This window comes from Sphaeramia orbicularis, chromosome 16 (assembly GCF_902148855.1).
Source record: "Sphaeramia orbicularis chromosome 16, fSphaOr1.1, whole genome shotgun sequence".
Classification (NCBI taxonomy): Eukaryota; Metazoa; Chordata; class Actinopteri; order Kurtiformes; family Apogonidae; genus Sphaeramia; species Sphaeramia orbicularis.
Genome location: NC_043972.1, coordinates 37,600,907 through 37,628,059, shown reverse-complemented (window position 1 = coordinate 37,628,059; position 27,153 = coordinate 37,600,907). Strand labels below are relative to the sequence as shown.

The 27,153-nt window shown below is 35.7% G+C and overlaps 2 protein-coding genes across 2 annotated transcripts; both read right to left on the bottom strand.

The window, feature by feature from the left end:
• Positions 1 to 1,189: 1,189 nt before the first annotated feature.
• Positions 1,190 to 5,769, bottom strand: LOC115436060 (uncharacterized). The gene is made up of 5 exons (XM_030158774.1): positions 5,542 to 5,769; positions 4,429 to 4,698; positions 2,413 to 2,709; positions 2,053 to 2,325; positions 1,190 to 1,924 (listed from the first exon to the last, which is right to left on the bottom strand). Exons 1-5 carry the CDS (start codon positions 5,606 to 5,608, stop codon positions 1,836 to 1,838), a joined length of 996 nt encoding a protein of 331 aa, XP_030014634.1. The 5' UTR covers positions 5,609 to 5,769; the 3' UTR covers positions 1,190 to 1,835.
• Positions 5,770 to 8,971: 3,202 nt separating this feature from the next.
• LOC115436050 (carcinoembryonic antigen-related cell adhesion molecule 1-like) lies at positions 8,972 to 26,225 on the bottom strand. Its single transcript, XM_030158757.1, has 10 exons — positions 26,094 to 26,225; positions 25,507 to 25,827; positions 24,669 to 24,941; positions 17,514 to 17,780; positions 14,439 to 14,711; positions 14,069 to 14,320; positions 13,639 to 13,738; positions 12,328 to 12,371; positions 12,205 to 12,245; positions 8,972 to 9,982 (listed from the first exon to the last, which is right to left on the bottom strand). Exons 1-10 carry the CDS (start codon positions 26,137 to 26,139, stop codon positions 9,758 to 9,760), a joined length of 1,842 nt encoding a protein of 613 aa, XP_030014617.1. The 5' UTR covers positions 26,140 to 26,225; the 3' UTR covers positions 8,972 to 9,757.
• Between the last annotated feature and the right edge of the window lie 928 nt (positions 26,226 to 27,153).

Sequence of the window (27,153 nt, the reverse complement as noted above, 5' to 3'; positions counted from 1 at the left end):
TTTATAACCACCTTATTGGTTTGCATTTGTATGTGTATTAGGTATCAACAATTGCAACATGCTCGTGAAAGAGATATAAGTGAGGGCCTAGCGCCACCTTCAGGACATCAGCAGCATGTTTAAAACTGAGCATGATGAGAGCCAACAACATATCCCATTTACAATGTTTGAGTATGATTTGAAGATATTTACAGTGGGGGCCAAACACCTGACAGATCTGAAAATATGGACCTTTTTTTTTGCCTCTAAAACAGGATTTCATTTCATTATGTTCTTGAAAGATGCAGATGGTTGTTCTGAGCACAACACATATCAGATGAAGTGAGTCAGACTGTTTTTAATCCACTTATAACTTTAGTATTTACTGAATGAGGAGGATAGTTCTTGTACATTTGACAGAATCGCACAGCTCTGTCTTAAAACTCTTGCATCACCATTGGTTTCACCATGTTCACATCTTGCAATGATTACACAAGGAGGTTGGCTTCTGTGAAGGAATATGATTACGTGACGTTAACAGTGAAATAGGTGTAACTTGTTTCCTGTGAGGAAAACGATCAAATTCTCCAAATGATGGCGCTATTCTATGGTTTATAGAGCACAATAATGACTTTGTAGATATTTCATTTATTTTATGGGTATTTTAATGGGCAATAAAAAAAATAAACAGATGAAACCTCTTAGATATACCAAGTATTTTAATAATTTTGACCACCGCTGTAAAAGGTTTGTGTTTTTTCTGTTTCCATCAGAACAGCACAATTAAACTCCATCTTAATGCCTTATAATAGGTTACTAATTAAGGAAGTAACTCACATCATATTGCTGACATTGCTGTTCATGTTCATATTTTGTTGTGTTTTATTACCACCATATATGTATGTTTCATAGTAAAACACATCACCCAAATATATTACAGAAGTGATCACATGTCCCTCTTTTTCACATGAATGGGAGTTTTAAATAGACATCTAGTTTTATTTCTGCCTTAAGGTTAGAATTACATAGAACAGGTGGCTTATGTCTGCAAAAGAAAAGAAAAGAAAAGCTAGACAATTTCCTGCCGCACAGAAGTCAACAGTTTATTCAAACCACAGTAGATGTACTCATCACCCTCTTCAGACTTCTCTGTAAATCTCTTGTCAGTCACCTTTTGTTCAGTGCTGTGTTACTCACCACAGCTGCTCCAAAGAAATAATGCAATGACAAAGTGAATGAGTTAAACATAAATGCTGATTTAATTTTCAAGGTATGCATTTGCTTCCCCAAAGCCTTTGCATTCATACAGGTGAATCAGTAACATATGGAGGTCAGAAGTTTCCTTTTAGTTCTGCTCAGCGTGAGAAAAAGTGCAAGATTAACATCGAAACATCATTCTCTGTGAGTCACAGTTAGTAAGCATATGAAGTAAAGAAGGAACTACCACATTGCAACATCTCTCAAGAGAATTTGATCTTTTGAAAGGTTTTTGTCTTATATAATATATCAGCTGAAATAACAGTGAGCACATATTTCTTGGCACCTGTTATTACAGATGACATTTATGTAAACAAATTAATCTGTTATTCAGGATGAAGAAAATGCAATTGAACTGAACTTATGCAAACTGGGAAATTTGCATCAGCCATGTGTTTCATCCTCACTTAAAACATTTTGTCACGCATTCACAGAACTCACAAAAAGTTTCCAAATGCCTCCTTTTGCTTTCTATAATTTGGTGATCAGTCCTTGGTTTTAAAAAATATGTGGTGAACAGGAGTATTTTTGACACAGGCACAGAAGAAATGGCTGAAATAAGCAGATAAACATTTAAACTGTGAACATCACAAACAGATCTACATGGTAAGAAGTAGCATCAGTCCCAAACTGAGGCTCAGCACAAACCCAGTGACTTTGGGGACCTCGACTCCTGAAAGTGCAACACCTGTAGGAGGAGAAGATCAACAGAACACTTAATCACAATAAAAAATATACAAATTGCACCACATGCCACCCTTAGATGCATCATTATATGTTCTGTAAGAGATGCAAAGATTATAGTTTAGTCTTTACCTTCAACTTGTACCATCTTGGTGGCCATAACAAAGCGCCCAGCAGCTACATTTTCTGCAACACAGGTGAAGTTTTGGAAACAGGGCCTGGATGGGATCCATGTGATCTCATTTGCACGGACTGAGATAAAGGTTCCCATGGGGAAACCGCTCCTGAACTGCCATCTGACAATGCAATCCACATTTATGGTGCAGCTTGTCAAGCAGGTAAATTTGGCAGTTTTGTCAGTGGAAATTACATCTGGTCCCATGATGGTGATGCTCCATGGATCATCTGAAGGGAATGAAAAAAAAAATCACATCATTTTAAAAGTATTGAGTAAATGAATTCTCCTGCTTTGTCTTCTTTAACTGCACTTACAGCTGAGTTGATAGCCCCGGCTGAACACCTTGCCTTGTCGTAGTGCAGGCAGGTAGGACTCACACTGGTAGAATCCAGCATCAGAGGGCACCAACGAGTCAAAGTGAAGTGTGAGGTTGTTTTGGTGCTTATTCTTATCTAAGATCACTTGCTGCCCATCTTTGTACCAAACCACCTCATACACCAAGGATGAAAGGTCAGGGATGTTTTTCAGTGTATCATCATGGCAGAACAAGTCCAGTGATTTGTTGAGTGATGGGATGGTGGTTGGAGGACTAGTTTGCACAGACACGCCATCTATAAGAAAAAGATGACGAAAGGAGGTAGTAACATCAACAACATTAACATAATGGACGGAAATAATGTGTAACGTATTTCTAATTGATTCAGAACTACATTATGTGAAAACATTCAGTGAAAACATTTCTAAAAATGTATTATCATGAAAAATCAACTAAAAAATATGATTGGCCCTCATTAGAGCCAGTGTTTGTTTTGGCCATTCTGGGATTTTTAGTTCAGGAGATATTAAAGCTACATAAAGGAAAAGGAAAATTTCCAGAATTTGTAAAAAACACACCTTTCCACAGCTCTCTCTAGACTTGTTGTATTTTTAGCGTTTCACCTCAGTCTCTGAGTTTAAGGTACAATGTACCAAGGCAGAGGTTGTTTCAGTTTTGTGCATCATGTGCAATGAAAAATGCAATTCATTGAGCTGTTTTAACACAAAACTAGATCCTTTTCTTCACCATCTTAGCCACAAACCTTGACTTTCTTGGCTCATAAAATTATGTTTTAAACATAATTTTGGTGATGCAATTCAAATGGAATCAAAAAATGATTTGTCTCTTTCCATTGATACGACCCATGAGGCAAAGCAGAAATGGTGGGTCTTTACCTCTCTAGTAGACTTACATCCAGTCTGCATCTGACAGAATCTGATCAGTGATTGATAATTACAGCTGCTAATCATATATTTAACTTTTCTACCTTCATGTGTTTACCAAGGCTATCCCAGGGTACATTTTCTACAGCTTGAACACACAAGCAAGGAGTAGATGTCTCATGTTCTCTCAAACCTGTGATGCTAAAAAATGACATTTTAATTCAGATCTACACTCAGATCCAACAGGTAACAATAATGCACTGTAGTGATGGATGCCACCTGCCATAAAGAGACCCCTTGGATGTTTTTATTTTCAGATGATTATAAAGTAATACAATACAATGATGAGTGTTATACTCTATTTGAACTTAGACTTCTCTAAATCTTTAACTTTAAAGCATTAAAGGTTCATTATAAATCCTTAATGGCCTCTTGCGATGAGTTTACAGATTACCATCAACTGAAATGAAAATGGTTAATGGACTTGCATTATTTAGGATTTTTCTACCTTGATGTACTCAAAATGCTTACCGTGTCACCCACTCATACACACACACTCACACACATTCAGTGACTCTGCCTTCTGAGCCAAAACCATCTCAAAGAATGCTACTGATCTCAAAAGTCTCCTTCTAAGGTAAAAACTAAGGCAAAAAAACAAGTGTCTATAAATATTACTTAGGCAATATTTCATTTCTGCAACTGCGTCCTCTGAAGTTCCCCAAAATCAGACAGACAGAACCTTTGAAGTGAGACTTGTCTAAGGCCACAACAGCGTTATAGTGTGAGACTGTGAAATCATTCATGGTGCATCAATGCCTGAGTAGTATTTGCATGAGCAGGTAGTATGCAGTATGTAGTTAGGTATTCTAATCCAGTGGCATGTGTGCACTGTACTTAAATTCAATGCTTAAGTAAATGTTTTTGCTACTGTTTTTGGTATATGACAGGTTATGATCAGTCACTGAAAACTGAGGAGCACTCAGAGGACTCTTGTGTATTATGCACAAAGTATTTATAGGAACGAGCTTATGCGAACACAGTCCGATACAAGAAATTAACGAGTCCACTTCTCATGTCTCCTTCTTCACCTGCTCACTGGATTTTCCCTGTGAGTCTGCTGGACTTACTTTTAATGTCTAATACTACTGAGGTTGTAGTGAGAGTGGCTCCTGTTTGTGGATTGACGGCAGAGCACTGCAGTTCCACAGTCCGCTCATGTCCATCTGGTATCCAGGTCAATGTGCTCCCATTGAATGTGCGTCCCTTCAAAGTCCAGGTGTAAACGCACTTTGGGACGCAGGTTGAGGAACAGGTGAAAGTGGTTTTGAACCCAGCTGTCACCTTATCCCTCCAGGATATCTGGATCCCATGCACCCTGGATCCCTGACTCTGTGCACCTGAGAACAGAAATCAGCACACAGTCTTCCTTTAACATTCATTTCTGCAGTGAGAAGTTACCAATACAAAGACATATTTTAAGAAGTCTGATGTGTGTCCTATAAATAAACAGAAACTTCCTGTTTTTTGTACAGTTTGAATGAATGGCTGGAGATCGTTGCCATGCATTTCTCACAGATGGGGAAGTACATCTGCTTGGAGATTAAATAAAATGCTTTTTCACATGCATGGTGAAGCTTCTCCAAAAAACATGCAGAATTCATGCATTTTTCTAGGCTCCAAACATGTCATCAGCCTTGTAGCATAAAGGCCTAAGTCATATTTTTGGCCAAATTGTTATAGGGTCAAAACGTGGCATTCGAAATCTCTCTGACGGGACATTTTACAGACAATTTGACAAAGTAGTGTAGCTAAATGACTCCCACTTTTACTTTTAAATTCATTTTTGCTTTACTTGGACAATAAGGGATTATCCAAAACAAGGAGCTACTTTATATTGAAATAAATGTTGGAATGGCAATTAATTAAAGTTCGCTCTCTGATGGGACATTACTGCGTTTTGACCCTGTATCTACATAAAACGAAAGCAGCAATGTTAGGAGAGTAAAGTTACGTTGATTTCACAATTTGGCCAAAAATATGACTGAGGCAATTATGCTATGATATTCCATGACGTCAAAACATACGTAACTGAACACAGAGGAATAAAATCCTTCGAAGCTTGTCTGCCCTTTATATTACCGACACTGTAACCATATAACTGCTGAAATATGATGTTATCAACGGTCATTGAAATAAACAAGACCATAAAACTGACAGTCTATTCAATGAAGAGTTCCTACCCATCAGCACCACCAGAAAAACAGTGTGAAGAGTCTTCCAGTTGGATTTCTTGCCCATATCCATCATATCTTAGTCTTAAAATATATCCAAAGTTTCTGTAGTTTTTCCCCAAATGCAAGTTAATGGTAGGAAAGTGTCTTCTGCCCACGAAAACACTACTGAAAAAACAGTATGTACTCAGAGCCTTGTTTGATCAATGTCAGTATTTAGAATGTGTAATAAGTGTGATAACAGTGAAGGAATTCTCCTGAATCCAAGACAGGAAATGTGTAATTCTATTGCATAATTTTGGAAGAAGTTGCAAGATGAGGTGTGTCGGGTAATGTTTTTAAATAGAAGCCAAACATCTGTTTAATGAGAAGAAAAAAGGCCTTCATATTTAACTTTAACAGGCTTATTGTAACCACAAATAAGAATAAATTCACTGTATGAGCTGTGTGGACTATAGGCTGTTTTCAAGAGGCTTATGTTGTAGCACTGTTTAAACATTAGGTGGCGGTGTTTCATAGATGAGCATTTGAACTTCCTCTTTTTAAACCTTTACTAAAAGAATATACATTAACTGATGTTTTTTATACTTCTTTTCAATACATCACCTGAATCTATATTCAAAGATAACCCTGACAGCATGTTACGTTACACCAACTTTGCATTTGCTAATGTTTTGCCCCTTTGCCCCTTTAAATGTTCTAGTATCTTTTGGTAGATGATTCACCGTCCTCAAGACAAGTCAGTAATTAATGTCAGTGTCCAAACAGGTGGGGCTCCTCAAGCGAAAGGCTTACAAAGGCACACACTAAAAGTTCAGTTTAAGACATTCTGATCTGTTTCTTATGGGAAAGGCTGATGTGTGTAAGTAAAAGTTTCCTGGAACTATGATAAAGACAAGAACACAAATAGAGCTTGACTTCAGCCCATGTTTTTCTTAACACAGTGCTCATATTTATTGCTGGGAGGATATTAGTTTGGCATAGTGATGAACTGACCTTTGAGGTCAGACTTATTTATAAAATGCAATCTCATTCCTGGAAACGTATTTTATTTTTTACCAGTTGTTTTCCGTATTAATCTCTGTACTTCACTTTCACATTTATAGACTGTGTAAGTTCTCACTTGCCCAGATTATGAAACATCCTTAGTAGTTTTCCCAAGAGACTTCAGCTGATGAAGTCTTTTGAATAAAAGACAAGGCAGATTTATTTGTATAGCACAAATCATACACAGGGCAATTCACAGGGCTTTAAAAAAATGGAAAAGAGACGCATTAAAAACACACAATTACAATTAAAACATAATCAATAAAACATAACTAACTAACTAGAAAATCACTCAGAGCGCAGACCTCCGCCAAGGCAGATCACCACCAAAATTTAATCATTTGTTCCTTGTGCCAGTATCAACATTTCCTGAAAATTTCATCTAAATCCATCCATAACTGTTTGAATTATCTTGCTAACAGACAGACAGACAGACAGACAGACAGACAGACAGACCCAGATGAAAACATAACATAATATTCAATTAAAATAAAGTAAAAGACAAGAGTGCAGATAGAACCCTTTCAGCTGTTCCATGCACAGTTGGACAGTGTCATTTCCAGCCTGGACTTAAACATTGTCAGAGTAGAGGCTTGTTCATGTCATCAGGAAGACTGTTCCAGAGTTTAGCTGCATGGAACTGAAAGGCAGCTTCACCGTGTTTAGTCCTGACTCTGAGCACCAGCAAAAGACCAGTCCCTGAGGTTCTCAGGGTCCGAGATGGTTCATATGGGACCAACACCTCCATGGTGCTAGACCATGGACAGCCTTATACACGAGTTACAAAGATGAAAAGTTTTCAAGAGCAAAACCATTCCAGTTGAACTTCCAAAAACTATTAATGATTTGCATTTGGAGTGTTTTTTTCTATTTGTAAAGTAAGCATGATGAGAAACATTGTGTTCCCACGCACTAATGATCAAATATAAGTATGTAGTGTCTGTGTTTTAAAAGCCACACAGTACAAGGAAACAGATGTTAGTTAGTGTACCCCGTTTAGTACAGAAAACAGGAAAATGGGGTTTACATATCAGTTTTATGTCTATGAACTTCCTCTTCTGGTTTTCCTCTTGATTTGCACGTTTGTGGTTAATAGAACAAACAGAATGCATGAGTTTTCTTGTTCATGGGTGTTCACAGTCAGACAAAAGAGAAAGTATACTCCACCAACTTCAGTAAATAAACAGTTTTATTCATCTCAATCCAAAGATAAATTATCAAAAAATATACAACCTGAATGTCACATTTATTGAGTTCTGTACTTATAAAAGTTGAACGGGCCAAAAATGCATCTCACATTCACTCTGCTGGGACATACGGCAGATAAAAATAGTTCTACATTCAGATTGTGCCGAGTGAACAGAGGACAAACAAACTTTTATTACAACATTTAAATGACACATTTGAATAATATCACACTCCTTCGTTGAGGTTGAACATGGCGCTGTCAATAACTGGCAGTGGTGCTGATCTTTAGTAATGAGTAACTAATGGGGGAGGGGAAATCTGGTCAAGACTGTATCACAAAGCCATGCACTCAGGCTCATAAAGGCACAGACAGATTCTTCCCAAGCCTCCTTTTTTTTGTTAATAAAAACAAATCACAACCATTTTTTCCAAAATAACCTTAAGTCTGCAACCATTGCTTTATCATCTAAACACCTACCAGTAAATACTCTGATTGTTTTTATCGTTTGGGAAGAAAGCAGTTTCTTTTTTCTTTCTTTAATTATTTCCCTGTTGGCTCAAGGCCTATAAGAGTGATATGCTAAGCAAAAGTGTATCTTATCATATTATCAGTGAAATAGCTGTTTCCAGACATGTATTATAAACATGTCCTATATTTCTTTGATTATCACCTCCAAGGTTAAAGATTAAGATATTCCTAACAGGCCTACATTTATGGCCCATTCACCAAATGACTGGATATCAAATAGACTTTTGTTCAGACTATTATGTGCTTTGCATTGGAACTGCGCTGGCTTATCAATATCATAGTATCCTTAACCCTTAAAGACCTGCAGCTATTTTTGTGGCGATGTCCAAATAAATTTTTCTCTACACTCAACCCTTCCTTAGAAATGTATCAGCATTTATTAAAATATTAAACCCCATATTTTTCAGTGAAAAGCAGGTGTACTCCTATATTTAACTTACTGACCATGTGGATGTTTATAGCAGCTCAGGGCTAATTCAAAGGTGGTTACGTCAAAACAGAGAAAACTGAAGGAACAAGTGAGTTTTACACCAAAGCATGTCACCTGAACATAAAATCAAGTGTCTACAACCACTGTCAAACATGGGATTTTTCAGTGAAATCAGTGTTGTAGGAAATTATGGTGTTTTCATGTTCACTACGTAGCCAAATGGGTCATTTCTGATGCTGCAAAACTGAGAAAACTGCATTTTACATGGTATTTAAAAAAAAAATATATATATTGACAGGATTAGTGGCTCAAAACATATTAAACATTTAGAGAAGTAGATGCTTTTAGGCTGTTTAGGTCTTTGAGGGTTAAAATGGCTCATTGTGGTTGTTGCTTTATGACATGTCATGGTGTGATTAAATTACAGAGCCTACAGTTCCTTTGGACTTTGGAGGTCACTAACGTTATCGGTTGTAATGACTCAAATAATGATCTTGATACTGAGATGTCCTCATGCCCTGAACAGAATCACTGTAAATAAGACCTGATAGGTTTCATTTTGCAGCATGTACAATGACCATTACAGTGAATCAAAAAATGAAACAAAGATAAAGCTGGAATTTCAAATAAAATCACGTGTAATCAAAAATGAGGCAATCGTCAAGTGTAGACTAACGCAAAAAGTACAAAAGCATAAAAGTATTTATATATACATAGCACATAGACAGAATATAAACAGAATCTGCATTAACTTTACACATACAGTGCTTAACAAAGACGTTGGAAAACTATTATATTTAGTGCACGGAAAACTGACAGGCCAACTCTGAGCTTTCCAACCTTTGTCATGGCATTAATTGTTAGGCAGGTTGATTATTAACCACCACAGAGGTGCTTTAACTATGTGCACTGAAGTCCACGGAGTTCTCTAATAGAAACTGAGCGTGGGTGTCATGGTTTCTTTGACGTCATGTTAGATGCTCCTGGTCTCTAATGTGTCCTGAGTAGCTGATCCACCAAACCCACCGTAGTCAGTTCCTGCGGACCTGAGCATACTGCGGGCCATCATAATCAGGCTGAGGAGCTGGTCTCTTTACTCGCTCCATGTGGGCGTTATAGGTAGGCGGTGAGGAAGTGGCAGGAGGTTTATTGTTCACACGAACCGCGGCATATTCTGATACTTCATTCTGTTGACCAAGCTCCACGTTACCTCCATTTCTGTTCCGGAAAAATCTGACATCTGCATAGTTCAGCTCCTACAATGAAAGGGGGAAAAGGGAGAAGACTAAAATTTGCTTTGAGATAAACTCAGCAAATATCATTATTTTTTCTATTTTAAACGAAGAAATGACTGACATATAAACATTCTATCCTAATGTAATCAAATGCAAACGTGAGACATTTTACAGCATATGTTCAGTAACTGTTGTTTCCACTGAATATCTTCTTCCTGGTCCAAAGTCTGGAATAAAGTGGTGTCATAAACATAACCCTGGGATGAGTCAGTTAACTGGAAGGAAACTTTCATATGAATCTGGCCATTTTCTTTTCTTGTCTTTTATTTTTTGTTTGCTCATATTTACAACTACTATCCAGGTATAAAATCTACTGCCCAGTTTAAATTTGCATGTTATGATGAACAATGACCCTGTAAAAAGAAGTCCAACCCTTTCCAGTACACCACATGGACCTTACAGCAGAAAATAAAAAACAACCAGGAGACAAAGAGAAACAAATATTGTAAAAAATATTATATAAAAATTGATAATGTTTAAATCATCAATCACACATGATGTTTGTCAATTACAAGGGTAATTTTGGAAGTCAAGAAAATCATTTTGCTGCAAAATAAAACAATGAAAATACATAATTCTAGTAAAAGGCAAAAGTCTCAGAGCCACTCAAATGGTCACTGCAGCTCTAAGCATAACCAGAATTCTACTGGTTTTCATTTGCTTTAATTCACTGTCATATACTCTTGAAGGACAAACTTGAGATAACAGTGGTTTTACTGTTGCTGACGTTTATGACACCAGACACTGTAGACTGAACCATTTCACATGAACTTGGATGTTACTACAACTTCCTCAACTTGCACAAGTATTGTTAAAATTGCTAAGCATCAACCACAGAAAAAAGTCAGAAACTCACTCTGTAGTTTTTGTTATGACATACGTACATTTACTGTAGCAACATTTTGAGAAGCTTATGCAATTTAACAAGATATATTTTCATCATTTTCTGGACACATAACATTGCTGAACCTAGACTTGACCTGAAGTAACCCCAGATCATAACACTGACCCCACAGGCTTGTACTATAGGCTCTAGGCATGATGGGTAATCACTCGATCCACCTCTCTTCTCACCCTGATCCACCCATCGCTCTGGAATGGGGTCAGTCTGGACTCATCAGACCACATGACCCTTTTTCACTGAAACATAGTCCAATCTCTCTATTAAACTGATGGTTGTTTAGAGGGGTTATATTTTGCTAAACCCACTTTTATTTGTCTTTGGTTCGTTTATTTGTGTATTTGGACCCAAAAAAGTTTTAATTTGAACCCTCCAGGTGCTGCAAAGCTCCCTTTATATTCATTCTGGTAAAAATCGAGTAGATTTCTACAACCAGTTTCAATTCCTGCTTAATTTGTTGCATCTATAACTAGTTACATCACAATATTTGCACATATAAGGTCAAGACTTCAGATGAACCAGCAGTTTACCAGCAGCAGCGGTTGTAGTAAAAACTGAAAATATGTCCAAAATTTGAGCCAGTTACCTAAAATGTTCAGTTGTTGGTTGTATTAATGAACTCAAGTGTTTGAATGGGACAGAGAAGCCCGGTCAACAACCTGGAGGGGGTGGGGTGTGAAGTGGCTCATTTGTATTTAAAGGGCCAGCGCTCAAAACGACCCTTCTGGTGTCATTACTCAGAAATAGGGCTGAAGATGGACCTGTGGAGTTGAATTAATGAAGAATTCAGACCCAAGCATAGCATTTACAGTCTATGTAGACCACAGGGAAATGTTTTAAAATGCATAATTCCATTTAAAAAGGCTAAATATCACTCCTTTAAAAAATGAGAAGTTACTCACTGCATCAGTTAAAGGGTTAAAGACCTTGTTGTTGATGAAACATATTAATCACTCCGGTAATGATCCAACGGAAGGGTCTGAACTACTGTATTTTCTGCTGTAAATCCAAGTGGTGACTTTTTTCAACCAGGCTGTTTATGTGTAATTGTGCATAATTTGAACAGGAACAAAACATAATTTTTTTCTTAAGTATGTTCCAGTGTAACTCACTAGAGGACATCACTTCATGACACTTCTTCACTTCTTTATAATCTATAAAAACACCTTCGGTGATGATTAATCCGTTATCACTTGTATTAAGATCCATTCTGCGTTCTGTCTGAGCAAACTCTGTGTATACATTTCGTCTGTGTTTCCAAATTTCTTTGATGACATCTTACCTGACTTCCACCGTATGCAGTATTGTCTTGGCCTTCACCCTCTTAAAAATAACACAAATAAATCATTTTAGTGAATAATAAATACTCGAACACATGTTAAACATAGCTCACACAGCAACTTACCTGTTCTGTTTGAGGTTCCTTTGGAGAATTTTTCCATCAGGTATCTGTTTGGATAGCAAATGAGGTATTACCATGTCATTTAGATATCATACATGCAACGTCTATACTATATAGGCTTGAAGAACAACTGTATTATGTCAAAAATACCTAGACCAGAACATTGAGCTGCTTTTAAACACTTAACAGCAGTTTTTGTTGATCAGATTTAGTGTGTCCCAAATGTCTGACAAATATAAAATGTTTTATTCTGATTTACTTAAAAACTAACTTAGGCTGTGGCTAATATTTATAATATATACAGCTCTTTCTTGGTTAAAGTTGAAACCTGATTTTAACATGATCATTGTTCTCAGATTGGTTTACAAATCAGTATGAGTTATAGAATAGTTTCATGTTTTTTTACATTAAAACTACACTGGAAAAAAATCAAAATCTTACGAAGTGTATTTTTCTCATTTCTAGTCAAAATATCTCATCACACTGAAAATAAGACATAATCACCTAAAGAGTAACCTTTCAGTGAGATATAAGAACTTATTTTTAGACGATAGATCTGGAAAATCTTGAATTCAAGAAATCTTACCAAGATAATTTTCACTTGTTCCATTGGCAGATTTTTTGCTCAATTCAAGAGATGGATTTATGTATGTATGTATGTATGTATGTATGTATGTATGTATGTATGTACGAGGGCTGTTCAATAAGTTCATGGCCTCACCCAGAAATACTGGTTGTTATAATACAGGATGTTACATTCTTTCGTGATGGGATAGTGATGCTTGAACATCGATGGACCAAGTGCATTGCTGCAAATGGAGATTATGTTGAAAAATAAAATATAAATTATCAGTCTGTGTTGTTCTGTTCTGGGTGAGGCCATGAACTTATTGAACGGCCCTCGTATGTATGTATGTATGTATGTATGTATGTATGTATGTATGTATGTACGTATGTATGTACGTATGTATTTATTTATTTATTTTCTGCTTAATTCAAGCAAAAAAAAAAAAAAATAAAAATCTGCCAATGGAACAAGTGAAAATTATCTTGGAAAGATTTCTTGAAATAAGATTTTCAAGATCTACTGTCTAAAAATTATTTCTTATTTCTCACTGAAAAGTTACTCTTTAGGTGATTATGTCTTATTTTAAGTGTGACGAGATATTTTGAATAGAAATCAAAAAAATACACTTGGTAAGATTTTGGATTTTTCCCAGTGTATGAAATGTTTAATTAAAAAGTTGAACAGTGTGAAGCTGCAGCACCTCAGAGAAAAGTCAGCTAAGATTCTCAAGTCAAAGTTCCACTTACTTCTTTTTCACAATGGCTAACACGAGAGCAGCCACTAGAAGAATTATTGCAAGGCATCCAAACACGATTCCAGCTATGCATCCAGGGCCACATTTCCAGCCTGGGATAAACAAAATGAAATTATAATGTGAGTTTAACAGTATTTTAAAGTCAGACACTGTCTCATCATCTAATCCTCCCTATGGATCAAATGAATCCATTTATGTGATTTTACAGCTTTTAGTTTATATAGTACAGAGCCTTGGAACACTCCTTTTTGGCCAAATAATATGCTGTTTAACTAATGTGCTATCATAGATTTAGCCTCTGTAATTACAGGCAACCTTAACTCTTTTCTCTCTCACAGCCTAAAAACACCTCCACACAAAAACTGTAAATTAATGGAGTAATTTCAGGGTATAAAGACAATTTGTAAACACCAAATACGTACGTGTTACTTCCAGTCTGCGCATGTTGGAATCTGTCTTCTCAGTGACACTATTCGTTGCTTCACAGATATATTCTCCACTGTCTGATAATTCAACTGAGTCTTTAGTGTACTCTGAAGAATGGTGAATAACTTTCCCATTGTGTTTCCAGGTGTAGGTGGCAGTTGGTGTGGACTCAGCAGAGCAACTTAATTTTAAAGTTTTTCCTACATAGATTTTATTTGGACCATTGATTTTAATATTTTCTGGTCCATCTGAAAAACAAATAGGGAAGCACAAATAATCAGTATTTGTGTCTAGTAAAATACTGTAAAATAGAATAAAGAAATTGCACTTTCAATAATTGAAGAGTAAATTCACACTGTTACCTACAGTTAACATCCATGACATATGTGAAACTGTCATTGCTAATGGGACTGATGACTCTACAGGTGTATCTCCCATTGTCCTTTCTTCTCAGATTCTTAAAGGACAACACTGTATTGTTGTCATAAAACATTATGTTGTCAGTAGAGATCAGGTTTGAGCCGTCTTTCATCCATTCTTTGGTGAACACAGATCCAGAAGCATCACAGGTTAAGTTGAGTGACTGTCCTTCAACTGGCAGGGCTGTAGAGGAGGTGACAGAAACATCTGATATATTCTCTGTAGGGAAAAAAAAAAAAGACTGTGTGAAAATTGTGAAATCAAGACATATCCGAGTGTTGACTGAGTATGAAATAAAACATGAACCATCCACACTCACTGCAGTTATTTTACACTTAAAGGAGTGATATATATATATATATATATATATATATATATATATATATATATATATATATATATATATATATATATATGTATAATTTTTTTTAAAAATGGGATTATGCATTTTAACACATTTCCCTGTGCTCTACAGAAACTGTAAATGCTATGCTTGGGTCTGAATTCTTCATTAATTCATCGCCACAGGTTCATCTTCAACCCTATTTTTGAGTAATGACTCCACAAAGGTCTTTTTAAGTGCTGGCCCTTTAAATGCAAACTTAACTGCAAATTTCTCTGTCCCGTTCAACCAACAACTGAACTGAACAAGTAATCAGCTCGAAGTTTGGGCATGTTTTCAGTATGGTCTACAACCGCTGGTGGTGACAAACAATTATGGCGTACTCGGAGAAATGTTCATTGGAAGTTGATCTTAAATGTGCAAATGTCGTGATGTAACTAGCTATAGACGTAACTAATTAAGCAGGAATAAAACGGGTTGTAGAAATCCACTCGATTTTTGCCAAAATGAATATAAAGATAGCTTTGCAGCACCTGGAGGGTTCGAATTCAAACTCTGTGAACTATTAGGGTCCAAATATACAAATAAATGTACCAAAGACTAATAAAAGTGGGTTTAGCCAAATATGACCCCTTTAAAAAAATACACAACTCAGTCATTGCTGTGACATTGAAATGACTTTAAAACAAAGTCTGAGAAAAATGAAGTACTGAAAAAAGCAGAAGGAAACTGTTAACACCACAAGTTTCTTCAACTAAACCTTTAACATTTTCATAACCTTTCTGTTTAGTTGAATATCACTCTCTCAAATATGCAGTCTCTAAGGATTTTAGTGGCATGACTAAAAAACAGTAAAAAAAAGGGATGACAGTAACAAGACTAGAAAAGCTCTGTAAATATAAACAAAACAGGAAGATGAGACGTTTTAAATACTGAGCAAAATCAAGCCCTCTGTGCATCTGGGTATAGTATGATATGCTTCTATAAACTTGTTACTGAACACAAACAAAAGTCTTGACATTAGACAGCATCAGTATACATATGACCTAGAAATGATCATTGCTTGTGTTTATATGTCAAAACTATCAATAGAAGTTAGAAACAATTCATTCAATAGGTTTTTTACAGCTTATTTGTAGGTGTTTTTGGCATAGAATAAACATCTGTTTTGTCTTCAGTTCTACTGGTAAACACAGGCCTGTTTCTAAACTGGAATCTGAATCTTATATAAGGGCTTGTAATTGGGCCAGTAGGGTCCACTTTCTCTCTATGGCCCCCATCCACAGGCCCCTGAGCCACTGTTCTACCTGCACTGTCCATATTCACACCCCTGTGCAGGAGACTGTTTTCCACTATTCTTTTTAATGTACAACAGTCTTTCCCAACCTTTTTTGACTTGTGACCCCATTTTAACATCACAAATTTCTGGTGACAGCAGACATTCAAAACAGAGACTTTATTATTTTTTTTTTTTTGCTAAAATTAATTTGTTTTGATCATGTAATAGTTTGCTATACTATGTTGCAAATAAACGTTAATTATAGACAGCATTTAGGCTTTTTTTTTTTCCTTGGTCAAGATATGTACAGTCAGTTGAGCTTGTATTTACAAAGCTGCAAATTAATACTGAACAAACAATAATTCAAACTATGAATTACCAAAGAGCTGCAGCATCTGAAACTGGCCACAATGAACATTTGAAAGATAAACAGTACCACAATGCTTCAGTTTCAGACTCAGAGTTTGTCATGCCTTTTATGTATTGGGATTGTCTCTCAACTCACAATATATTTTTATTAGTAAGTTTTTTTTAAAGTTTTTTTTTTTAAACCAATTACTAGAAATTTCAGGTGACCCCATTTAAATTTCAGGTGAGCCCACGTGGGGTCCAGACCCCAAGGTTGAAAATCACTGATGTAACAGTACTGATTATAACAGTCTTCTCAATGATAATTTTGCAATATTAAAATATGCACAGAACCTCTAAACTTCAACTCATACCAGATGAAACTGATGCATGAGATGTTTTATATCTCAGAGTTGTTGGTCCAGTTAGTGTGAGGCTGGAGGTTTTCATTCAGACAATAAAAGAATAGGACTGACAGTCTGGAGTCACCTGAGTTTATCAGACTGGGGTTTGACCTCTGTGGATGGTATTCTTGTGAGTTTAACAGTGTTAAAGGTGCTTCCTCTGCAATATGGTGGCATACAGAGAGTAAAACTGAGTTAGGAGTCAGTTTGAAGAAAAGGCTGCTGAATATGTAGCTGAAGTTTAGGAAAAAATGAACTCAGCTCAGTGTCAAATGAAGAAAGCTCCAAAGCAGATGTAAAGTATACTATAGGACAAGGTACTGGACAGAACAGTATTAGACCTGTCACTGATATCTACTCTAGAAGTGATTTTTTCGATTGCTTATTTAATTGTCTTTAATGATCATTATCTTTAGTAAAAAATACATTTAAAATGGTTTCATTTTGCTGTATAAACCTTTAGTATCTTTTTATTTAGTTTGTAAAAGTTCTGTTAAAATGCACTGTTCAGCTGCATTCAACTAAAAATTAATACAAATATAATACAACACTTCCAGAAAGAGACTACATTTACAGCTGCTGTTTAACTTCTTTTATTTAAAATGTTTTACAGCAAACTATATAAAGAGCTTTAAGTCCAGACTTACTCAGAACAGAGATGAGTAAAGGTTGAGATGTTTCATTTCTCATGGTTTTGCTGTTAAAAGCCTCACAGCTGTAACTTCCACTGTGATTCATCTGAATGTTCATCAGTCTGAACTCTGCTCCTTTACCAGACTGAGGGACTCCATTAAACAACCATGTAAACTCAACTGTAGGTTCTGAAACAGCTGAGCAGGACAGAGTGACGTCTGAACCTTCTGGATGGTATTTTTGTGGTGGAGATACCTGCAAAGTGACATTTTCAGGGCCATCTGGACACAGAAAAAACAGAATTAAAAATTAAAACCAACATTGTGTTAGTAGGATGAGATACTAAACAACATGATTCAGCGTGAACACCTTTAGCAGTTCGTCTGCACAAACGCATCAAAACACACCAGGTCACCAGTCAGATATAAAACAGAGATGCAACAGGAGAACCATGCAAATAAACACTGAATATCCTGACATCTTATCAGGGGTTATGATGGATTTCATTTGGCTGAAGGCTTCCAGTGCAGGAAAATAAAGGTTACAATCAAAATAACCATTGTTAATTTGGCACCTTGTGTCTGATATTTACAATTTACAGCTGTAAACTATAATATTTATAAATCCCAACCCTAGGTCGCATTTGTCGTGAGTGATCCTGGATAGGTGATAAAATTCTTGGCTAATAGTTGGTGTCGATACCAATGTTACTTTATGCTTCTTAATTTTGTTTTTATTGTTATTCATCCCCCCTTAAAGAATAAATGTTTTATTAGAATTATAAAACTTGTGAGTATTTCATAGTTTTTCAGCCTTTTGTCATATTATCTCTGAATCATCACAGAATAAAATGAACAAAATTATGGATAAAAACCTTTACTATAACAGGATAAATATCTGCCACTGCCTTTGGTTTAAATAACCTCTTATAGACAGATACTGATATTGGCCAACATCAGCAAATATTAGCTGATACTGATGTCTGGCTGATTTACTGGTGCATCCCTGATATATTAGAGTCTGTATAGTCACTTTAAATTAGATCTGTTAAAAATTCTTCTATCTTCAACAACCTCGTTCTGTCAGAAACGTTTTTTAAGTTAACCATGCAGGACTCTACAGAAGAGGATTAGGGCCCCTGGGGAAAAAAAAAAAAAAAAAAATATATATATATATATATATATATATATATATAAGGCCCAATATATTTTTTTTAATTTTTATTCTGAGAAAAAAAGTCATAATTCTGACCTTAATCTCAAGAATTCTGACTTTAATCATAGAATTCTGACCTTTTTCTCTGAATAATAATAAAAACAATATATTGGACCTTAATTTTTTTTTTTCCCCCCAGTGGCCCTAATCCTCTTCCATAGGACTCAGACTGTGCATGAGTATAATTTTACTCGACCACTGATTCCAAAACCTCTCCAAAAAAAGAGATGTGTGGCAATATCTGTTACAGCTGACTGACCAACCAGACCTGACCTGAAAGATCCCTCAAAATCAGCGTTTATAGATCTGACTCTATGTACAAGGTAGAACAAAATAACAGAATCTGGAAGTTTTTAGTTTGGTCATAGTGATTATTGTCGTCTAGGTTGTGTTAGAAAGTGCTAGAATGCAATGATCAAGGTCAAGAATCAACTCAAAAAACATTTAAACCCATGTAATGATAATCTTTTGTCAGTGACCTTGCTAAGAGTATTATACATCATAAAACTGAAATACTAGATGTAAAACTGACACTTAAATATTCTACAAATTCATTCCTCATCCAATAACATGAACATTTTTTAAAATCTTAAAGGCAGACCAAGCCCTTGGGTTTCCACAAACCTGTCAATGTTCTTGAAAGCGAGAGATAAAGCCTGGACCCTAGTAAGATGTACTGGGAGAACACAGAAATAAATTCACATTATCCTTGAGAAAAGCATAAACCAATTACCACATGGAATTAATATGGAGCACTTTCACTTCCAGTAAAACTTTGAAAAGCAGTAAATGTAGAAGAAAACCTTGTCATCCTCATCTTCCTTCTAATCCCTATTTAACCAATAACTCATCACAGATCTATGAACATATATTTTGCTGCTCTTGGTAAGAGTTTAATATGGAGTTCTCTACTGGTGATAGTCGCCTACTGCCTTCCTCAAACCAAGGAGACATGTTAAAAACTGTTGATTACAATAAAGCAACAGGAGGATAAACTGGATACCAAGGTTATAAGAGTTTTGGATTTTTCATTATAGTTTAGTTTTATTTAGTTGTGACTTTTTCCCCCTCTAATTCAGTTAGTTTAAATTAGTTTTTTGAGCAGGTTTGACAGTTTTTATTAGTTTTTGTTTTTTTCTAAATGCTTTGTTTTAGTTTAGTTTTAGTTTCGTCATATCTTTTATTTTCATCCCTGTTGTATTCACATAAATCCCATACAGGACTTTCCTGCTCTCTCCCAACTTTAGTCTCCACGTTACCAGGTAGAGTAGTGACGAGAAGACGACTATAAACGACAAGTGATGAGAAGTGACAGACCGTGAAGTGCTGCCAGCTAAAATTGCTCAGGCGACAAAAATCGACTTCATATCAATCTAGCATTGACAAAGATGAAAACAAAGGGAATTCTATCCATAATTTTTATAGTTTTGTAGTTAGTTAGTTAGTTTAGTTAGTTTTGTAAGCACACAATACAGTTTCATTTAGTTATCTTTTTTTTTTTTTTTTTTAAATTAGAGTTTTTATTTATTTCAGTTAATGCACATGTCTTTTCAATTATAGTTTTCATTCATTAGTTTTCATTAACAATAATAACCTTGGTGGACACATACTTTTTCTTTGCTCATCCAATCACACATTTGTTTAACTTGCTCTTTTCTACTGGACTTTTCCTTCATGTCTGGAAATCTGGACATGACATCGTACTTCACAAATGTGGAGATAAAACTGATCTTAACAACTAATAAAGTCCTGCAATCGTGAGTTAATATCCAGATCCAATAATGTGTCCACATCAGTCTGATTTCATACCTAAACACAGTGTCGTCACTGCAAATACATTGGTAACAAATTACATTAAGTCTGTTTTTGGTAGAGGGAAATATGGAGCCACTATTTTTGTTAACAATGGGTGTTATATGGATTTTTTTTGTGCCAGTGTATTCAAACAAAACTTTTTAATTCTAAAACAAAAATATGAATTTGAAAGAGAATAAAGCTCTTTTTGGTGGAAAAGGGATAACAAGGTCTCTGTGTTCACATGCACCTGATGGATAGTCTGGTGACGCCTGAACTCAATGTGAACAACTATCGGGTCACTGAGCAGCTCACTCAATTGAGCTGTCACTCAAAAACGTATCAGCCAACGAGGATGCATCTCATAAATAACCCACCCACCCAAGAGGTCTGTGCCAAAACTGTAAACAAAGAATCACAGGGCGCAAACGAAAAAGTGGGGAGCGTAACAGTAAAGCCAGCAGCGAGAAACAGACAGAACTGTAAACAAAAGGACATGTTGTGAAAAGAGCAAAATACTAATACTTTACACAATAACACAGATGATTTGTTTGCAAGTTATAGGCTTTGATTTTGCAATTACTTTTTTTTTTTTGCTTGGGTGACCTTTATTCTCTTTCAAATTCATTTATTTTGTTTGAGAATTAAGAAGTTTTGTTTGAATATATTGGCACAAAACAAATTCCAGAGTGTCAAACCATTGTTGATTTAGCAAAAGCATTGGACACTGTTGACTATACTCTGCTCCTGCAGAAGATATACAATGGTGAGTTTGACTCTTTAATTTGTAAATGGTTTCAGGACTACTTGTGTTATTTTAGTAAATGATCACTCAGAATTTTTATCACTCTCAAAAGCAGTCCCACAAGGTTCAATACTGGGTCCTAGGACTGCACGATTAATCGATTTTAAATCGAAATCGGATTTTTTAATTAGGACGATTTTTAAAAAAGGGAAATCGTAAAATCGATTTCATCTCTCTCGTGCCTGCGGGCTCCCGTAGGCTCCTCCTCCTATCAGTGACAGCGGTCTGTCACAGAAGTCCATGTAATGACCGGACTTTAAATGTGTTAATGAGCCCGCAGTACTTATAGCAATGTAAGCCGTGGCTTCACGCACGGATCCCGCAACTGAAATAGAACTGCATGCGGATCACTCATCTTACGTTGTCCCGGATCCGTACCGTACTGTCTTCTTCCGAACCGGGTCCGGGTCTCGGGGTCATCAGCCTCAGCAGAGGAGCCCAGACAGCCCTCTGCCCACACACATCCACCAGCTCCACAGATAGAATCCCTCCAGCGTGTCCTGGGTCGGTCTGTTCCACGTACGGATCCCCCAGTTTAAATAGAACCGCATGTGGATCACTCATATTACGTGGTCCACGCACGCACGACTGATGCCTGTCACTGACTTACACTGGTATCACTTCTGTGAGCCCAGATACCCAGGAAAAATAAATAAATAAAAATAAAATAAAATTTTATATATATATATATATATATATATATATATATATATATATATATATATATATATTATGAGATGCATCCTCGTTGGCTGATACGTTTTTGAGTGACAGCTCAATTGAGTGAGCTGCTCAGTGACCCGATAGTTGTTCACATTGAGTTCAGGCGTCACCAGACTATCCATCAGGTGCATGTGAACACAGAGACCTTGTTATCCCTTTTCCACCAAAAAGAGCTTTATTCTCTTTCAAATTCATATTTTTGTTTTAGAATTAAAAAGTTTTGTTTGAATACACTGGCACAAAAAAAATCCATATAACACCCATTGTTAACAAAAATAGTGGCTCCATATTTCCCTCTACCAAAAACAGACTTAATGTAATTTGTTACCAATGTATTTGCAGTGACGACACTGTGTTTAGGTATGAAATCAGACTGATGTGGACACATTATTGGATCTGGATATTAACTCACGATTGCAGGACTTTATTAGTTGTTAAGATCAGTTTTATCTCCACATTTGTGAAGTACGATGTCATGTCCAGATTTCCAGACATGAAGGAAAAGTCCAGTAGAAAAGAGCAAGTTAAACAAATGTGTGATTGGATGAGCAAAGAAAAAGTATGTGTCCACCAAGGTTATTATTGTTAATGAAAACTAATGAATGAAAACTATAATTGAAAAGACATGTGCATTAACTGAAATAAATAAAAACTCTAATTTAAAAAAAAAAAAAAAAAGATAACTAAATGAGTGTGTGTGTGTGTGTGTGTGTGTGTGTGTGTGTGTGTATATATATATGTATGTACGTATATATATGTATATATATGTATATATGTGTGTGTGTGTGTGTATATATATGTATATGTATATGTATGTATATATATCTATATATGTGTGTATATATATATATATATATATATATATATATATATATATATATATATATATATATGTATACGGGGTAGGGAAGCAAAATTTACAATGAACATTTAGTTGTTTTTTCTCAGCAGGCACTACGTCAATTGTTTTGAAACCAAACATATATTGATGTCATAATCATATCTAACACTATTATCCATACCTTTTCAGAAACTTTTGCCCATATGAGTAATCAGGAAAGCAAACGTCAAAGAGTGTGTGATTTGCTCAATGCACTCGTCACACCAAAGGAGATTTCAAAAATAGTTGGAGTGTCCATAAAGACTGTTTATAATGTAAAGAAGAGAATGACTATGAGCAAAACTATTATGAGAAAGTCTGGAAGATACTATTAAAGAAGAATGGGAGAAGTTGTCACCCGAATGTTTGAGGAACACTTGCACAAGTTTCAGGAAGCGTGTGAAGGCAGTTATTGAGAAAGGAGGAGGACACATAGAATAAAAACATTTTCTATTATGTAAATTTTCTTGTGGCAAATAAATTCTCATGACTTTCAATAAACTAACTGGTCATACACTTCAATCCCTGCCTCAAAATATTGTAAATTTTGCTTCCCCACCCTGTACATATATATATATATATATATATATATATATATATATATATATATATATATATATATATATATATATATATATATATCTTTTTTTTTTTTTTTTTTTAAATAATTAATTTTGTCCTCTTACTTGCTAAATTTTTCATTCACAAATGTAAATTCTGTAACACAAAACCAAATATTATTTATTTTTTGAAAGATGTTGAACTTTATTTAAAGCTGTTAGATAAATCTGGAAACAAAAAGGCTATAAAAAAACATAAGTTATTTGCTCTGATTTGGACATTGTATTATAGTGTATTCCCCCTGGCAAACTTATGTTTTTTTCTTGTTGTATACATTGTTTGTATACTCTACTTCATTCAATAAAGATTTGATTAAGAAAAAATAAACTTCTGTGGGTTCATCACATGATACCATCACAGATTTGAGGTCAGAGCAGTGCCTTGCATTGTGGGCTGCTCACGAAAACGACATGCTGACTTCTGTTGTCTTTTGTAGTTTTACCCAAAAATCGAAATCAAAATCAAAAATCGAGTTTTTAGAGGAAAAAATTGGGATTTTTTTTTTTTGCCAAAATCGTGCAGCCCTACTGGGTCCTATCCTGTATACAATCTCAACATGATCACATCTTCAAATGCTGATGATATGGTACTGTATGGCTGTGCTGAAACCCTCCGGGAAGCTTTTCATCATTTCATCAACTCTAAATTCATTACAATAATTAATACTGCATTGAGAACAAACATCTGGGTCTTTGTATGACTGGATCAAAAACCAACATTTAAATATTACATTGATTAACCTGTTACCAACGTAAAACAAAAAAATTGGTTACCTGTACAGAAGCAGATCTAACTTCCCCATAATGTAGTAGGAAGTGAATCACTGAAGCAGTATTTGTTTTTCTGTCCTGGATTACAGTAATGTAATCTTTAAAAGACACCTCTGCCTCCATTCTTAGACCACCAGACTCAGATTCATCACTGTTGGCTAAGTATTTTACTGGTCATTGCATTTCATATGAAAAGGTTAGATGGGCTCCTTTGACAGTAAGATGCAACAAGCAATATTCTCAATATTCATAAAGCCTTAAATTGCAATATCTCCATTGACCACCTCTTAACTGAACCCTAATGCTTACATACAGTGTACAAAGACAGTTAAAATACTCAGTGTGTAGGTTAATAACTCACAGCTGATGGTGAAGGTTACCGGATCACTGGTTCCATTACTGACCAGATTGGACACAAAACACATGAATGGTCCCTGGTCATAGCGGGTCACACTGACTATAGTCATAGTGGATCCTCCATCAGTGATCTGAACTCTGTCTGCTGTAACCTCAGAGCTGTCGTTAAACCAGTGGAAAGATGGAGTAGATCCAGAGGAGGAGCAGGACAGACGGACAGAGCTGAACTCCATTAAGTCTGTGCTGCTGGTGTTTATTTTCACATTAGAGACTGGAACTGTGGATGGAAAATAAACTGGTTTAATATTTACCATCTAATGATGAAAGGACAGTTGAGAACAACATTGCAGTGACTTGTAATTACTGCCATGTAAAACACAGAATACACTTTCAGAGATTATAATAGGTCCTGTCAAAATACAAAATGAAAAGCAGCACTTCTTTAGTTGTTATTTGAGAATGTGCTATTGCAAACCATCCTCTGTCATACAGTCTCATAATGATTCATATATAACTCAAATTGGTGAGAGAATAGCTAAGTATTATTTTCAGAATTTGACATATCTTATACAAATTAGGTTTCATGGATTTTAAAATACAAGAAATGTTAAAATTCTGTGTGTAATAGTAATAAAAGTCAAATAAAATTCCTTGTAAATATACAACCCAACACATTATTAGATGTTATTATCCTACCGGTCTGATTTCCAACCACTTTAATACATGTTCTTTAAAACAATGAACACAGATTGAACAAACAGTAGTATTTCTTACACTGAAGCAGTGGTTACTGTCCTCTGTTCATCACTGGAATAGATGTAATCTGTGAAACATTTTCTTACCCTGTACATTCAGTGTTGTGGTTCCGGTTAGCACCCGTCCTGTTTGTGGTATAATGGTCACAGTATAGATTCCACTGTCATCTGTAGACACATTCCTGAGCTCCAGAGACCCAGTAGAAGTGTTGACAGTGAGCCTGCCTTCATAACCTGGTGTAATTGTGTCTTCGGTAGAAGTAGAAGTGATGATTGTACCAACTGTGCCAAATCCCCATATTATTGATTGCAATGGTGTTGGATCCAGTTTTGTTTTGAACAGCACATTTCCTCCTACAGCTGCATTCAGAGGACCAGCTGGTAACGGACTATTTCCTTTGGTTAAACCTGGAGGAAACAGTCACAGATATGAGAATATTTACTGAAACAGAATCAAACATTTAGTGGACCATTACGTACCTTCAAACATTCAACACAAAAAATCTGAAATATGATGTAAGATCTTGTGTCTACTTTTATGATATGATCTTTATGTAACATCCAATGCATACATAAGTAATGCATTTTGGTGGTTAGAGATTTAAGCGAAGTAATAAAAATTCAATGACATGCACAATCAGAAGGTATAAAATACTCAAATTCAGGTTTCTTACCCACAAAGGCCACAGAGAAAACATGTAGTAAAGTTAATAAATCCATGGAGTTGTTTCTGTATGAGATATTAACAGCAGAGGAAACACTGACCGGACCGTCACACTGTCAGGGTTACTGTGACTGTGTTCATTATGTCAGTGAATGGACAGAAAGAACGGAAGTGAACATGATTGTGTGTAAACCCTTGTTGTGCAGTCCAGTCCTAAGGCTGCCAAACGGCGCCCTCCTCTGGTCAAGATGGATGGATGGATGGATGGATGGATGGATGGATGGATGGATGGATGGAGCCCTGAGACCACATGTTTCAGTCAGATCATATAATTGTGGAAGTACACCAAAGATAAACCTCTCAAATGCTCAAATGTTGTCAAATTGTTTTACTTTTCCTAAATGGATATCTAGTTTTACATGTTCTCCCTGTGTTGCCCAGCATTGTAGCGTTCCTTCAAAACGGTGAATAAAGATCCTGCTAGATCACTTAAAAGTCCATTAAAGTACTTTAATATGCTGCACTGACTCTTCTTCCCTTCCATCTGTACTAAACAAACTGATACCAATAAAACCACATACCTTTTTGTATCAAATGTAAATAACAATGAATCTGCTTGATCAGGGTCCAAACCATCTGCCAAACTGTATTGTGAAAACAGCTAATATGGAACCTGCTCTGTGTTATTTCGAAACAAACTAGCAAACTATTCAGTTTCAATATAAGTATTTAAAACAGAGAATAACCATGATTTTCTCCCCTTAAATCAACCACAGTATATATGACTCACAAGTCCAAGTAAACAATGATCCCAACACACCATTTGCCAGTTATTTCATTACACATCACAAAATCATTGCAGTATACTAAACTGTTCATTGAACTGTTCATGAAAAATTATTAGACCATCCTTGTTTTCTTCAATTTCTTGTTCATTCTATTGCCTGGTTCAACTAAAGGTACATTTGTCTGGCCAAATATAATGATAACAAAAAAGCTCATAAGAGTTTAATTTCAGAGCTGATATCTAGCCATTTTCCATGTTTTCTTGATAATAACCAAAATCACTT

Coding starts and splice junctions, on each gene's coding strand:
- LOC115436060 (XM_030158774.1), bottom strand. CDS start 5,608: ATGATGGATATGGGCAAGAAATCCAACTGGAAGACTCTTCACACTGTT. Junction 2,710..4,428: donor AGTAGTATTAGACATTAAAA/GTAAGTCCAGCA, acceptor TTTTTCTTATAG/ATGGCGTGTCTGTGCAAACT. Junction 2,326..2,412: donor CCGGGGCTATCAACTCAGCT/GTAAGTGCAGTT, acceptor CATTCCCTTCAG/ATGATCCATGGAGCATCACC.
- LOC115436050 (XM_030158757.1), bottom strand. CDS start 26,139: ATGGATTTATTAACTTTACTACATGTTTTCTCTGTGGCCTTTGTGG. Junction 24,942..25,506: donor CACAACACTGAATGTACAGG/GTAAGAAAATGT, acceptor TTCCATCCACAG/TTCCAGTCTCTAATGTGAAA. Junction 12,372..13,638: donor TTAGCCATTGTGAAAAAGAA/GTAAGTGGAACT, acceptor CTATCCAAACAG/ATACCTGATGGAAAAATTCT.